The sequence below is a fragment of the Anomaloglossus baeobatrachus genome, chromosome 3 (assembly GCF_048569485.1).
Source record: "Anomaloglossus baeobatrachus isolate aAnoBae1 chromosome 3, aAnoBae1.hap1, whole genome shotgun sequence".
NCBI lineage: Eukaryota > Metazoa > Chordata > Amphibia > Anura > Aromobatidae > Anomaloglossus > Anomaloglossus baeobatrachus.
This window is the reverse complement of record NC_134355.1, coordinates 272,685,685-272,702,219: the sequence shown is the minus strand read 5'-3', so window position 1 is coordinate 272,702,219 and position 16,535 is coordinate 272,685,685. Positions and strand designations below refer to the sequence as shown.

Here is a 16,535-nt window from a genome sequence, read left to right as displayed (position 1 = left end):
ACTATATTTCTAATTGGAGGTATTTGCTAATATTATTATTACATCTACTACATCTTATGATAGGATCTGGGAGACTGGAATACTCCTTTTAAGGTTATGTTTTGTGGATTAGGTGGTACAAATTTTAGTGACATTCTCATAAGGCTACACAGAAAAAATTACATTAGCAATTTGTACATATACATTTCTTGTCATTTTAAATGACTTGCTGCTTTTTAGGCCCCCTATACATCATACATGGGGTACTTGCACCAAAATCTGGGCACCTATGTTTTTCTGCTTGACTTTCTTCTTTCTGTGAAATAAGTAATCTAGAAAACATGCATGTACTTTAGGAAATTTGGTCATCAATTGGTCTAGATTCTTAAATGACAAAATGAAACTGGGATACGGCAATTTGTAGTTTTCTGTCAATTCTTCTTTCTAAGATACAGATTATTGTCATCAGAGGAGTCTAGCAGTGATGTACTTTATTTAAACCAGTTGTCCAGGTTTGGCATGATAGTCTGCAGTCATTGTGAATAGAGCGGATCGAATCCGACAAAATCCGGGACCGGTAGATCACTGCTGGATTTAAAAAACAAAATCCAGATCTGCTCCGGATTCCGATGCCCATATAAGTCTATGGGGACCAGAATCCGGAGATTAAAAACGTTTGTGGAGGGGATAAGTGGGTAGGAGCACGCGCGGTGTACTCACCCGAGGCTGTGTCATGGCGGCAAACTCCTTCCGGGTCACGCTTTTCCCTTCCGGAGCTGACAATTCAATATTCATTGTTTTGCCCGCCCACCGGTGCGTGTAATTGGTTGCAGTTAGATGCGCCCCCACCCTGAGTGTCAGCGTGTCAGCTGACTGCAACCAATCACAGGCAGCAGGACGGCCAGTGGGTGGGGAAAGCAGTGCGAGTGATTGCGGGTCAGTATGGTGAACGTGCATGTGATTCAGAAACACATGCACGTTCCTGTCAGAAGTGTGCGGCTGTGCCGGTGATGCGCTGTCAGACTAGTAGAAGTCTGACATGACATCAGCCGACACAGCCTGCGCTCTCTGAGCAGGAGCGTGCATGTACACAGAAACACATGCATGCTCCTGTCAGAAAAGTGCGCGGCAGTGTGATATTTTTTTTTTTTTAATTTGTATTATTTAAATAAATTAAAAAAAAAAAAAGACGACGTGCGGTCCCTCCTAATTTTTATACCCAGCCACGATAAAGCCAGCTGGGGGCTGGTATTCTCAGCCCGCAGCCACCCAGTATTGCTGCATCTATTAGATGTGACAATCCCGATACTTAACCGGCTCTTCTCGATTGCCCTAGAGCGGTGGCAATCAGGGTAATAACGGGTTAATAGCAGCACACAGCTGCTACTAAACCCTAGGTTAGTGATGGCACAGGCATCTATGAGATACCTGCATCACACTAACCTGTAAGTGAATGTAAATAAACCTAGACACAGAGAAAAATCCTTTATTTGGAATAAAAATCAAAACGCACCCTCCTTCACCTCTTTATTAACCCCCAACACCCTTCAGGTCCGGCGTAATCCACACGAGGTCCCACGCCACTTCAGCTCTGCTACGTAACACAGCCAGCGGCCATAGAGGATGACCGCTGGCTGTGCAAACGCAATGACTGCACGGCAGGCAGATACTGTTACAGGCTGGGGGCGCGGTTGCCTGCAACCAATCACAGACAAGAGCACGGCGGGTGGGCAGGGAAAACACGGAAGGCTGTGTGTATACGATGCAATCCACAGTACAGGAAGTGAAAGCGCGACCCAGAAGCAGTGTGCCACCATGATACCGAGTCTCAGTAAGTATGAAACGATGTTGTATTTCTGTTTTTCTTTATTTTTCAATTATTTTCCCCAGTGCCGGATCCTGCACCTGGAATTCCGGATCCGGCACCTGGAAATTTTTTAAACTGCACAGATCCGTACTTTTACAGTTTGGATCCGCTCAGCCCTACTTGTGAATCCTCCCTGCTTGCGGCAATGTAGAATCCTGACCACGTGCACTATGAGGATTCAAGTCTGCAGTCACACTGTGTGACTGCAGACTTGTGCAAAATATGGACAACCCCTTTAAGTAACATACATGAGTGCTTTGAGGCCTATAACTCTTGGTTAAACATTAGTAATACCTAAAGTAAACTTGTATTTTTTTACAAGGATTTCTTTGCAGAGGGTAGAATCTGCAGTGAAAATGCACAACATAATGAACATTTTGAGAGTTTAAAATCTATAACCCATGTAAATTCCTGCAGCGTATAGGTGACATTTGAAAGAATTGAATCCACTTTTCTGCTACTGTAACATACAGCAGATTTTCTGCTTGCAAATGCAAATAGAAAGTTGATATCTGTCCGGGGTAAAGGAGAGACCTGTCAATCATCTGACAATGGGGCAGAATGAATAACCTGAATCCAATGATCAAGTGGTGTGTCCTAATACACAGAGTGTATTTGGAGGTTTTTCTCTTTACGATTCATAAAGTTTGTTTCCAGATCATTTTTAAGTCACCATAAAAGACAGTCTGTTTGGTGGTTAGAATTATTACAGTACCTGCTGTTTGTGGTGTTTGTACATTGTCAACTTCAAAAGCGATGAGTGGATTCAGAGGCGGAAGGTCCTGGATGCTGTTGCCTTCATTGTTTAGAGAATCAAGTTTCATTGGTTTCGATCCAACTGGTAAATTTATGATCTCTTCAAAATTATTGTTGTTCGGCGTACGTAAACCATTTTCATTTGGTTGTTTATCGGTGCTAAAAGCCATAGAGACAATTAAATACAGAAACAAACTATACATGCACATTCAACCACTAAATATTACAATGCAAATTACCATTATCGAGAAGTTATCTGTCATAACATTAACAGCAAACTAAATATTTACCTGTCTAGAGGTAAAGCTGGGGAAAAAGTAACAATCTTCGGTGATGGTGCCACCGATTCTCCATTTCGAGGGGTCTCTGAATTGTTCTGGAGAAATACTGATGTCTCTTCCTCTTGTAAGGGGGTGGGTGTGATGGCTGGGGAACAATTTATAAGTTCATTTAAAAAGAAATACATTAAATTAAAAATGTATACATATACAGTGTGTCCACCCATATCCTGTCCACCGTCGTTAACTTGAGAACGACGGCAGCTATAGGAATAGAAGTGGTGTCTAGGTATAGTAAAGTAGCCATGCGCTACGCAATGAAACCACCTGTAGCGCCACTTGGTGGAAAACAACGGAGTTAGCATTTTTATTTCGAAAATGGAACGAGATAGAGAAAAAAAGTGAATTACAAAGTTGTAGGACATATCAATTCAATACGAATCGACACCTTGCATACAGAAATGCTATGATTAGAACGTGTAAAACTCACAAGGCTGCGGACGTGAAGCGATAACTCATGGAGACCTTCCTACAAGTCATTGGGTACGGTGGCTGCCGTGGAGTGGCCTCCATGCTCACCTGACCTGACCCCATTGGACTTTTTTCTGTGAGGTCACGTCAAACAGCAGGTGTATGCGACCCCTCCACCAACATTGCAGGACCTAAGACGACATATTACAGATGCTTGTGCAAACGTGTCACCTACCATATTGCACAACGTGCAGCAAGATACAGTGTGCTGTCCAGAGTCCAGATGTGCATTGCAGCTGATGGTGGCCACTTTGAACATCAAAGTTAAATGAGCGCCATATGCGTGACCAGCATTCAATGTTTTGGGGGGGTAATGGGTTTCATATCATAGCATTTCTGTATGCAAGGTGTCGATTTGTATTGAATTGATGACATCCTACAATTTTTTTATTCACTTTTTTTCTCTATCACGTTCTGTTTTCGAGATAAAAATGCTAACTGTTGTTTTCCACCAGGTGGCGCTATAGGTGGTTTCACTGCGTAGCGCATGGCTACTTTACTATACCTAGACACCACTTCTATACCTATAGCTGAGGCCGTTTTCAAGTTAATGGCGGTGGACAGGATATATATATATATATATAATATATACAGTTAGGTCCAGAAATATTTGGACAGTGACACAATTTTCGCGAGTTGGGCTCTGCATGCCACCACATTGGATTTGAAATGAAACCTCTACAAAAGAATTCAAGTGCAGATTGTAACGTTTAATTTGAAGGTTTGAACAAAAATATCTGATAGAAATTGTAGGAATTGTACACATTTCTTTACAAACACTCCACATTTTAGGAGGTCAAAAGTAATTGGACAAATAAACCAAACACAAACAAAATATGTTTATTTTCAATATTTTGTTGCGAATCCTTTGGAGGCAATCACTGCCTTAAGTCTGGAACCCATGGACATCACCAAACGCTGGGTTTCCTCCTTCTTAATGCTTTGCCAGGCCTTTACAGCCGCAGCCTTCAGGTCTTGCTTGTTTGTGGGTCTTTCCGTCTTAAGTCTGGATTTGAGCAAGTGAAATGCATGCTCAATTGGGTTAAGATCTGGTGATTGACTTGGCCATTGCAGAATGTTCCACTTTTTTGCACTCATGAACTCCTGGGTAGCTTTGGCTGTATGCTTGGGGTCATTGTCCATCTGTACTAGGAAGCGCCGTCCGATCAACATTGCGGCATTTGGCTGAATCTGGGCTGAAAGTATATCCCCGTACACTTCAGAATTCATCCGGCTACTCTTGTCTGCTGTTATGTCATCAATAAACACAAGTGACCCAGTGCCATTGAAAGCCATGCATGCCCATGCCATCACGTTGCCTCCACCATGTTTTACAGAGGATGTGGTGTGCCTTGGATCATGTGCCGTTCCCTTTCTTCTCCAAACTTTTTTCTTCCCATCATTCTGGTACAGGTTGATCTTTGTCTCATCTGTCCATAGAATACTTTTCCAGAACTGAGCTGGCTTCATGAGGTGTTTTTCAGCAAATTTAACTCTGGCCTGTCTATTTTTGGAATTGATGAATGGTTTGCATCTAGATGTGAACCCTTTGTATTTACTTTCATGGAGTCTTCTCTTTACTGTTGACTTAGAGACAGATACACCTACTTCACTGAGAGTGTCCTGGACTTCAGTTGATGTTGTGAACGGGTTCTTCTTCACCAAAGAAAGTATGCGGCGATCATCCACCACTGTTGTCATCCATGGACGCCCAGGCCTTTTTGAGTTCCCAAGCTCACCAGTCAATTCCTTTTTTCTCAGAATATACCCGACTGTTGATTTTGCTACTCCAAGCATGTCTGCTATCTCTCTGATGGATTTTTTCTATTTTTTCAGCCTCAGGATGTTCTGCTTCACCTCAATTGAGAGTTCCTTAGACCGCATGTTGTCTGGTCACAGCAACAGCTTCCAAATGCAAAACCACACACCTGTAATCAACCCCAGACCTTTTAGCTACTTCATTGATTACTGGTTAACGAGGGAGACGCCTTCAGAGTTAATTGCAGCCCTTAGAGTCCCTTGTCCAATTACTTTTGGTCCCTTGAAAAAGAGGAGGCTATGCATTACAGAGCTATGATTCCTAAACCCTTTCTCCGATTTGGATGTGAAAACTCTCATATTGCAGCTGGGAATGTGCACTTTCAGCGCATAGTATATATATAATTGTATTTCTGAACATGTTTTTGTAAACAGCTAAAATAAAACTTGTGTCACTGTCCAAATATTTCTGGACCTAACTGTATATTGTATATATACAGAACAATCCAAAAGTTTGGACACACCTCCTCATCCAAAGAGTTTTCTTTATTTTCATGACTCTAAAATTTATAGATTCACATTGTAGGCATCAAAACTATGAATTAAAACATGTGGAATGAAATACTTATAGTGTGAAACTACTGAAAATATGTCTTATATTCTAGGTTCCTCAAAGTAGCCACCTTTTGCTTTCATTACTAATTTGCACACTCTTGGCATTCTCTTGATGAGCTTCAAGAGGTAATCACCGGAAATGTTTTTCAAACAGTCTTGAAGGCGTTCCCAGAGATGCTTAGCACTTGTTGGCCCTTTTGCCTTTACTCTGCGGTCCAGCTCACCCCAAACCATCTCGATTGGGTTCAGGCCTGGTGACTGTGGAGACCAGGTCATGTGGCGTAGCACCCCATCACTCTCCTTCTTAGTCAAATAGCCCTTACACAGCCTGGAGGTGTGTTTGGCGTCAATGTCCTGTTGAAAAATAAATGATGGTCCAACTAAACGCAAACCGGATGGAATAGCATGCCGCTGCAAGATGCTGTGGTAGGCATGCTGGTTCTGTATGCCTTCAATTTTGAATACATCCCCAACAATGTCAGCAGCAAAGCACCCCCAACACCATCACACCTCCTCCTTCATGCTTCACAGTGGGAACCAGGCATGTAGCGTCCATCCGTTCACCTTTTCTACAAAGACACGGTGGTTGGATCCAAAGATCTCACATTTGGACTCATCAGACCAAAGCACAGATTTCCACTGGTCTAATGTCCATTCCTTGTGTTCTTTAGCCCAAACAAGTCTCTTCTGCTTGTTGTCGGTCCTTAGCAGTGGTTTCCTAGCAGCTATTTTACCATGAAGGCCTGCTGCACAAAGTCTCCTCCTAATAGTTGTTCTAGAGATGATAAGGTGTGTCCAAACTTTTGGTCTGTACCTATATATATATATATATATATATATATATATATATATATATATATATATATATATTATACATACACACACACACACACACATCAATATACTTTTCTACCTACAGTGCTGCCCAAAAGTATTGGCACCCCTGCAATTCTGTCAGATAATACTCAGTTTCTTCTTGAAAATGATTGCAATCACAAATTCTTTGGTATTATCTTCATTTAATTTGTCTTCAATGAAAAAAAAAAAGAAAATTGTCAAAGCCAAATTGGCTATAATTCCACACCAAACATACAAAAGGGGGTGTACAAAAGTATTGGCACTGTTTGAAAAATCATGTGATGCTTCTCTAATGACTCAACCTCTGTCCTGTGTCCTTGTGTGTACCACATTGCGCATGGAGAAAAGAAAAAAGACCAAAGAACTGTCTGAGGACTTGAGAATCTAAATTGTGAGGAAGCATGAGCAATCTCAAGGCTACAAGTAGATTTCCGAAGACCTGAAAGTTCCTGTGTCTACGGTGCGCAGTGTCATCAAGAAGTTTAAAGCCCATGGCACTGTGGCTAACCTCCCTAGATGTGGAAGGAAAAGAAAAATTGACAAGAGATTTCAACGCAAGATTGTGCGGATGGTGGATAAAGAACCTCGACTAACATCCAAACAAGTTCAAGCTGCCCTGCAGTCTGAGGGTACAACAGTGTCAACCCGTACAATCCGATTGGCATCTGAATAAAAAGGGACTGTATGGTAGGATACCCAGGAAGACCCCACTTCTTACCCCGAGACATAAAAAAGCCAGGCTGGAGTTTGCCAATACTTACCTGAGAAAGCCTAAAACGTTTTGGAAGAATGTTCTCTGGTCAGATGAGACAAAAGTAGAGATTTTTGGGAAAAGCCATCAACATTGAGTTTACAGGAAAAAAAAAAGGCATACAAAGAAAAGAACACGGTCCCTACAGTCAAACATGGCGGAGGTTCCCTGATGTTTTGGGGTTGCTTTGCTGCCTCTGGCACTGGACTGCTTGACCGTGTGCATGGCATGAAGTCTGAAGACTACCAACAAATTTTGCAGCATAATGTAGGGCCCAGTGTGAGAAAGTTGGGTCTTCCTCAGAGGTCATGGGTCTTCCAGCAGGACAATGACCCAAAACACACTTCAAAAAGCACTAGAAAATGGTTTGACAGAAAGCACTGGAGACTACTAAAGTGGCCAGCAGTGAGTCCAGACCTGAATCCCATAGAACACCGGTGGAGAGATCTCAAAATGGCAGTTTGGAGAAGGCACCCTTCAAATCTCAGGGTCCTGGAGCAGTTTGCCAAAGAAGAATGGTCTAAAATTCCAGCAGAGCATTGTAAGAAACTCATTGATGGTTACCGGAAGCGGTTGTTCTCAGTTATCTTGGCTAAGGGTTGTGCAACCAAGTATTAGGTTAAGGGTGCCAATACTTTTGTCTGGCCCATTTTTGGAGTTTTGTGTGAAATTATCAATGATTTGATTCTTGTTTCATTCTCTTTTGTGTTTTTTCATTGCAAGCAAAATAAATGAAGATAATAATACCAAAGAATTTGTGATTGCAATCATTTTCAAGAAGAAACTGAGTATTCTCTGACAGAACTGCAGGGGTGCCAATACATTTGGACAGCACTGTATCTGTACACATATCTAGATAAAAATACTGTAACAGGAGGCCGCACACCAACGCTGTGTGGTATAAAGAAGGGAATTTTGTTTACTTACCGTAAATTCCTTTTCTTCTAGCTCTAATTGGGAGACCCAGACAATTGGGTGTATAGGCTATGCCTCCGGAGGCCGCACAAAGTATTACACTCAAAAGTGTTAAGCCCCTCCCCTTCTGCCTATACACCCCCCGTGCTCCCACGGGCTCCTCAGTTTTGGTGCAAAAGCAAGAAGGAGGAAAAAGAATTATAAACTGGTTAAAAGTAACTTCAATCCGAAGGAATATCGGAGAACTGAAACCATTCAACATGAACAACATGTGTACACAAAAAAACAGGGGCGGGCGCTGGGTCTCCCAATTAGAGCTAGAAGAAAAGGAATTTACGGTAAGTAAACAAAATTCCCTTCTTCTTTGTCGCTCTATTGGGAGACCCAGACAATTGGGACGTCCAAAAGCAGTCCCTGGGTGGGTAAAATAATACCTCATAATAGAGCCGTAAAACGGCCTCTTCCTACAGGTGGGCAACCGCCGCCTGAAGGACTCGTCTACCTAGGCTGGCATCCGCCGAAGCATAGGTATGCACCTGATAGTGCTTCGTGAAAGTGTGCAGGCTCGACCAGGTAGCCGCCTGACACACCTGCTGAGCCGTAGCCTGGTGCCTCAAAGCCCAGGACGCGCCCACGGCTCTGGTAGAATGGGCCTTCAGCCCTGAGGGAACCGGAAGCCCAGCAGAACGGTAGGCTTCGATAATTGGCTCCTTGATCCACCGAGCCAGGGTTGATTTGGAAGCCTGTGACCCTTTACGCTGGCCAGCGACAAGGACAAAGAGTGCATCCGAGCGGCGCAGGGGCGCCGTACGAGAAATGTAGAGTCTGAGTGCTCTCACCCAATCTAACAAGTGCCAATCCTTTTCACATTGGTGAACTGGATGAGGATAAAAAGAAGGTAAGGAGATATCCTGATTAAGATGAAAGGAGGATACCACCTTAGGGAGAAAATCCGGAACCGGACGTAGAACCACCTTGTCCTGGTGAAACACCAGGAAAGGGGCTTTGCACGACAATGCTGCTAGCTCAGACACTCTCCGAAGAGAAGTGACTGCTACTAGAAAAACCACTTTCTGCGAAAGTCGTGAGAGGGAAATATCTCTCATTGGCTCGAATGGTGGTTTCTGAAGAACCATCAGAACCCTGTTGAGATCCCAGGGTTCTAACGGCCGCTTGTAAGGAGGAACGATGTGACAAACCCCCTGCAGGAACGTGCGTACCTGTGGAAGCCTGGCTAGGCGCTTCTGGAAAAACACAGAGAGCGCTGAGACTTGTCCCTTGCCGAGCGACAAACCCTTTTCCAGTCCAGATTGAAGGAAGGACAGAAAAGTGGTCAAGTCAAAAGGCCAGGGAGAAAAACCCTGAGCAGAGCACCACGACAGGAAAATTTTCCACGTCCTGTGGTAGATCTTGGCGGACGTTGGTTTCCTAGCCTGTCTCATAGTGGCAATGACGTCTTGAGATAACCCTGAAGACGCTAGGGTCCAGGACTCAATGGCCACACAGTCAGGTTGAGGGCCGCAGAATTCAGATGGAAAAAAACGGCCTTCGAGATAGCAAGTCTGTTCGGTCTGGTAGTGTCCACGGTTGGCCGACCGTGAGATGCCACAGATCCGGGTACCACGACCTCCTTGGCCAGCCTGGAGCGACGAGGATGGCGCGGCGGCAGTCGGTCCTGATCTTGCGTAACACTCTGGGCAACAGTGCCAGCGGAGAAAACACATAAGGGAGCTGAAACTGCGACCATCCTGAACTAAGGCGTCTGCCGCCAGAGCTCTGGGATCTTGGGACCGTGCCATGAACACTGGTACCTTGTTGTTGTGCCGGGACGCCATGAGGTCGACGTCCGGCACCCCCCAGCAGCAACGGATCTCCTGAAACACGTCCGTGTGAAGGGACCATTCCCCTGCGTCCATGCCCTGGCAACTGAGATAATCTGCTTCCCAGTTTTCCACGCCTGGGATGTGAACTGCGGATATGGTGGATGCCGTGACTTCCACCCACATCAAAATCCGCCGGACTTCCTGGAAGGCTTGCCGGCTGCGTGTGCCGCCTTGGTGGTTGATGTATGCCACCGCTGTGGAATTGTCCGACTGAATTCGGATCTGCTTGCCCTCCAGCCACTGCTGGAACGCTTTCTGGGCAAGATACACTGCCCGTATTTCCAGAACGTTGATCTGAAGCGAGGACTCTTGCTGGGTCCACGTACCCTGAGCCCTGTGGTGGGGAAAAAACCGCTCCCCACCCTGACAGACTCGCGTCCGTCGTGACTACTTCCCAGGATGGGGGTAGGAAGGATTTCCCCTTCGATAACGAAGTGGGAAGAAGCCACCACCGAAGGGAAGCTTTGGTCGCCTGAGAGAGGGAGACGGTCCTGTCGAGGGACGACGGCTTCCTGTCCCATTTGCGTAGGATGTCCCATTGAAGGGGACGCAGGTGAAACTGCGCGAAAGGGACTGCCTCCATTGCTGCCACCATCTTCCCCAGGAAGTGCATGAGGCGCCTCAAGGGGTGTGACTGGCCTTGAAGGAGAGATTGTACCCCTTTCTGTAGTGCCTACTGCTTGAACAGCGTAAGCTTCACTATCGCTGAGAGGGTATGAAACTCCATGCCAAGATATGTCAGCGATTGGGCCGGTGTCATATTTGACTTTGGAAAATTGATGATCCACCCGACACCCTGGAGAGTCTCCAGGGAAGCGTCGAGGATGCGTTGGCATGCCTCTTGAGAGGGTGCCTTGATCAGCATCCAAGTACGGGATCACCGAGTGACCCTGCGAGTGTAGGAGCGCTACTACAGTAGCCATAACCTTGGTAAAAACCCGTGGGGCTGTTGCCAGGCCGAACGGCAGTGCCACGAATTGCAAGTGTTCGTTTCCTATGGCGAAGCGCAAGAAGCGCTGGGCTCTGGAGCAATCGGTACGTGGAGATAAGCATCTTTGATATCGATCGATGCAAACAAATCTCCTTGGGACATTGAGGCGATGACGGAGCGGAGGGATTCCATCCTGAACCGTCTGGTTTTACATGTTTGTTGAGCAGTTTCAGGTCCAGGACCGGGCGGAAAGACCCGTCCTCCTTTGGGACCACAAACAAGATGGAGTAAAAACCGTGGCTCAGTTGCTGAAGAGGAACCGGGATCACCACTCCTTCTGCCTTCAGAGTGCACAGCGCCTGCAGAAGAGCCTCGGCTCGCTAGGGAGGCGGGAATGACCTGAAGAATCGAGTCGGGGGACGAGAGGTGAACTCAATCTTGTAACCGTGAGACAGAATGTCTCTCACCCAGCGGTCTTTTATTTGTGGCAGCCAGGTGTCGCAAAAGCGGGAGAGCCTGCCACCGACCGAGGATGCTACTAGAGGAGGTCGAAGTCATGAGGAAGCCGCTTTGTTAGCGGCGCCTCCGGTGGCCTTTTAAGGACGTGACTTAGACCGCCATGCCTGAGAGTTCCTTTGTTCTTTCTGAGACCTTTTGGACGAGGAGAATTGGGACCTGCCCCGCCCTGAAAGGACCGAAACCTCGACTGCCCTCTCCTCTGTTGGGGTATGTCCTGTTTGGACTGGGGTAAGGATGTATCCTTTCCCTTGGACTGTGTGATGATTTCATCCAGACGCTCGCCAAACAGCCTGTCGCCAGAAATTGGCAAACTGGTTAAGCGCTTTTTTGGAAGCAGAATCTGCCTTCCATTCCCGTAGCCACAAGGCCCTGCGGAGTACCACCGAATTGGCGGCCGCGACCGCCGTACGGCTCGCAGAGTCCAGGACAGCAATAATAGCGTAAGACGCAATTGCCGAGGTCTGGGTGGTAATGGGTGCCACTTGTGGCGCGGCCGTGCATGTGGCTGCTTCAATTTGCGCTTGACCTGCTGAGATAGCTTGTAGCGACCATACGGCTGCGAATGCTGGGGCAAAAGAAGCTCCGATAGCTTCATAGATGGATTTCAACCAGAGCTCCATCTGCCTGTCAGTGGCATCCTTGAGCGAGGCCCCCTCTTCCACTGCAAGTATGGATCTAGCCGCCAGTCTGGAGATTGGAGGATCCACTTTGGGACACTGAGTCCAACCTTTAACCACGTCAGGGGGAAAAAGATAACGTGTATCCTTAAGGCGCTTAGAAAACCGTTTATCTGGACAAGCATGATGAATCTGGACTGCCTCTCTGAAATCAGAGTGGTCCAGAAACATACTCGGTGTAAGAGAAGCTGACTCCTCCGCCGGAGGAGCTGAGGGAGAAATATCCAGCATTTGATCGATGGACGCAATAAGAACGTTCACTATGGCGTCCCCGTCTGGAGTATTAAGATTGAGAGCGCCCTCAGGATCAGAATCCTGATCCGCTGTCTCCGCATCATCAACCAGAGATTCCCCCCGCTGAGACCCTGAACAATATGATGTCGAGGGAAATTCTAAGCGAGCCCGCTTAGTCGGTCTGGGGCTGGGGTCTAAGTCAGAACCCTCAGTCTGGGATGTATGAGATACCCCGGGAGGACATTGTTGGTCCAACTGAGGGGGGCCAGGGAACAATGATTCAACAGAGTCCCTTTGCTGAGATACCGGCCTGGACTGCAAGGCTTCTAGTATCTTAGTCATAGTCTCAGAGAGTTTTGCAAACTCCGTCCCCATCACTAGGACAGTGTCAACAGGTGGCTCCCCCTGGGCCCCTCTTAGCAGAGGCCCTGGCTGAAGAAGTGTCACAGGGGCCAAACATTGCACACAATGAGGGTCAATGGAACCTGCCGGCAGCTGGGTCGTACAAGCGACGCAGGCAGCATAATAAGCCTGTGCTTTGGCACCCCTGCCTTTTGTGGGCGCCATGCTATTGTTTTCCCTGAGTAACACACTAGGGTATATAGCCAGAATGAACTGTGCTCATACAGTGTAAAATATATAACTATAAACAAATAATGTATCAATACACTACAGCACCATGGGGCTAGCACCACAGGTGCTGCTTACCATCCGCCTAAAGCGGTTATGAGGCCACCAGAGACAGTGTCTGGGTCTCCCAGGGTTAATCCCTCTCTGCAGCGTCGGAGGAGCTGACAGGAATGGCTGCGGCGTCCTGACGAGAGGAGGGAGCCGTGGGCGTGGCCGAGGTGCTCACACTGTGCACAGTGAGGGGGGTGGAGTATGGAAATCATACTCCAGCCCTCAGTGCTGCTCGTTCCGTGCAGCGTCCCGCCCTTCCCCTGCCTGTCAGGGCTGAGGGCGGGAGAAAGGGAAACTAGGCCGCAAGCAAGCCGGGGACTCGAGTATACGCGTGGCCGCCGTAAAAGCGCGGCCGACGCCGAAGTCCCCGGCGAACTACAAGTCCCAGCCGCGCCGCAGTTTCCCATGGCAGCGGCGGTTAGCGCGGTAGCCCCTACATATAAACACACTCAGCGACGCTGAGTGTGTAATGGCACAGTTTAACCCGGTCAGCGCCGCGGTCCCCGGTGCACTAGCACACCCAGCAAAGCTGAGGTGTTGCCGTGCGCGGTCCCCACAGGGATACAGAGTACCTTCACGTAGCAGGGCCATGTCCCTGAACTGTACCCGGCTCCTATCCAGCAGGCTCCACAGGAGTTGTGGATGAAGCACGGTCTCAGTGCCTGGAGACCGATAGGATCCCACTTCACCCAGAGCCCTGAGGGGGATGGGGAAGGAAAGCAGCATGTGGGCTCCAGCCTCCGTACCCGCAATGGATACCTCAACCTTAACAACACCGCCGACAAGAGTGGGGTGAGAAGGGAGCATGCTGGGGGCCCTATATGGGCCCACTTTTCTTCCAACCGACATAGTCAGCAGCTGCTGCTGACTAATCTGTGGAGCTGTGCTGTGCGTGTCTGACCTCCTTCGCACAAAGCAAAAAACTGAGGAGCCCGTGGGAGCACGGGGGGTGTATAGGCAGAAGGGGAGGGGCTTAACACTTTTGAGTGTAATGCTTTGTGCGGCCTCCGGAGGCATAGCCTATACACCCAATTGTCTGGGTCTCCCAATAGAGCGACAAAGAAAGTAGTGATTTAATGGCCTACTGTGGTGACGTTTCAGTTCAGAATTGGGAACCTTCCTTGAGAAATGTTAAAATTCCTGAATCGAAACACTGACACAACGGGCCATTACATGCATCACTTTTTGTACCATATTTTTGGTGTGCTGCCTCCAGTTACTGTATTTTTACCCGGATGGTGGCTTGAAGTGTTCATTAAATTAAAAAATTAAATTAAAAACCTTATAAAACAGTGCTACTAAAAATACCACACACCTTCGTTTTCCACTGGTTTAGGAACCTCTCCATTCTTCTGAAGACTAGGCTGCTGAAAAAAAAGGCATTTTTAAAGTTTCTACATAATTTCAGACGGTAACGTAAGAGTCAATTAGCAGTTGGTCACTTATTGCAGATATGCAGGGTTTGTCTAACCATCTCACGCTATACCTTATCCCCAGCTTCACTGCGTCGTGTTCTCTTCATGATTTCTTCCAGCCTCTGCATAGAAAAAAGGGCATTACAAAGTTATATGAAGAAAAAAAGGGTCTTTCAGACCTCTAAGCAAGGTGTATTAATGAGATGACCAGCCAATGTATATTCCAACCTAAAAGGTTTCAGACTTTTTAAGGATGAAAAAGTAAATTTAAGTCCATCGACTTCAGCCTAACATGTTGATCCAGAGGAAGGAAAAACCCCATGGGACAGAGAGTAAGCGCCACATCAGGGAAAAAGTCCTTCCCGACTCCACATATGGCAAACAGACTAGTTCCCAGGATCAACACCTAATCACAGAATCAGTAATATTATATTTTTCAAGAAGGGCATCCAGGCCTTTAAATCAATCATTACAACATCATGTGATTATGATTAAATCTTCTTTCCTCTAGACGGAGTGGATGACCCCTTGTCCTCGTTGCAGGCCTAGGTGTAAAAAGATCATTACAAAGGTCTCTGTACCATCCCCTCATGTATTTGTACATTGTAATAAAATCCCCCTAAGCCATCTTTTTACCTAGCTGAAAAAACCCAGGTATAATAGCCTTACTTTGCAGTACAGTGCACTCATTCCCTAAAGAACCTTGGTTGCTCTTCTCTGCACCCACTCTAATTCACAAGCCATGTCCTTATACACCGGAGATCAAAATTGTACACAGTATTCTGTGGTGGTACGTTCTTCTCATGAGCATCTATGCTTCTTTTTATGTATCCCATTATTTTAATAGGCTTGGCAGCTGCCTGGGACTGGTCAGTAAAACTAGAAAACATAGTGTGCACACACACCAAGGTCGAGGTGCCAGTAGTTGGGTTCATAGACCCATAAACAGTTAGATAAGACACTGCACACTTGAGTTGGATGCAAAACAGAAGACAAGCTTTTATTCCTTTAAGAGGGAGGGTAGGCTAGAGGACCAATTTAGTGACTATGATCAAACAACTAGTACGCCTTGTTCACAAAGTCGCTAGAGAGAAAGAATATACAATATTTACAAACACAAAATTTAATTATTCACAATATATACAGTATATACAATATAGTAGAGCAGAATTCAATATGTAAATAAATACATGCAATAGATGTCAAGCAATATATAACAAGGTTTTTTATAAGAATTAGAACAGTAGCATCAAAACCAGTGTCTACGCAAGACCCAAGAGGGTTTCAAGAGAGTCACCAACTAAACTGTTCGTAAGTATCTGGATACCATGTATAAATAACATCACTATTCAAGCACCATTATTCTATATCAACATTGTGACAGTGGACACGAACCAAAGTGCAACAGTTTAATTGATGACTCTCTTGAAACCCTCTTTGGGGCTTACATATATGCGGGGCTGCTGATAAGTCTTTGGCTTTACCCAGAAAAAAATTAGATAGGATGAGGAAACTTTACATTTATTCCACTAATACTCTCCACTGATGTCAACACACTTCTTATATCGGTATTTCAAGTTCTGGAAGCCTAGCAAATAGAAGGATTTTGGTTGTGCCTCAAACCAGGCATTCGTAGGAGCCATGGCATCAGAAATGGTGTGAAATTTGGTACCCTTGAGGTGTTTCTTCAGGTTTGGAAACAGATGATAGTTGGAGTGAGCTAGATCTCGTGAATAAGGTGGATGGTCAACCAGCTGGAAGCCTAGCTCTGTCAGGTTTGCTGTGGTCACTTGTGCAGTGTGAGCAGAGGCGTTGTCTTGCAGGAACAAGATTGCTTTGGACAGGTTGCCGGCCCTTTTGGCCTTCAGAGCTGCCTTCAATTGGTCC

The 16,535-nt window shown here is 46.2% G+C and overlaps 1 protein-coding gene across 6 annotated transcripts in view; it reads right to left on the bottom strand.

Moving 5' to 3' along the window:
- MAP7 (microtubule associated protein 7) overlaps nucleotides 1–16,535 on the bottom strand; it is a 218,158-nt gene that overhangs the window by 3,387 nt on the left and 198,236 nt on the right. For 5 of the 6 annotated variants that reach the window (XM_075339843.1, XM_075339840.1, XM_075339842.1 and 2 more), the window contains 4 exons: nucleotides 14,720–14,770; nucleotides 14,549–14,600; nucleotides 2,893–3,028; nucleotides 2,562–2,761 (listed from right to left, as the gene is read on the bottom strand). In XM_075339843.1, coding sequence (XP_075195958.1) covers nucleotides 2,562–2,761; nucleotides 2,893–3,028; nucleotides 14,549–14,600; nucleotides 14,720–14,770 — 439 coding nt within the window. The remainder of the gene's footprint in view (nucleotides 1–2,561; nucleotides 2,762–2,892; nucleotides 3,029–14,548; nucleotides 14,601–14,719; nucleotides 14,771–16,535) is intronic. The other variant, XM_075339841.1, reaches the window with a different exon arrangement.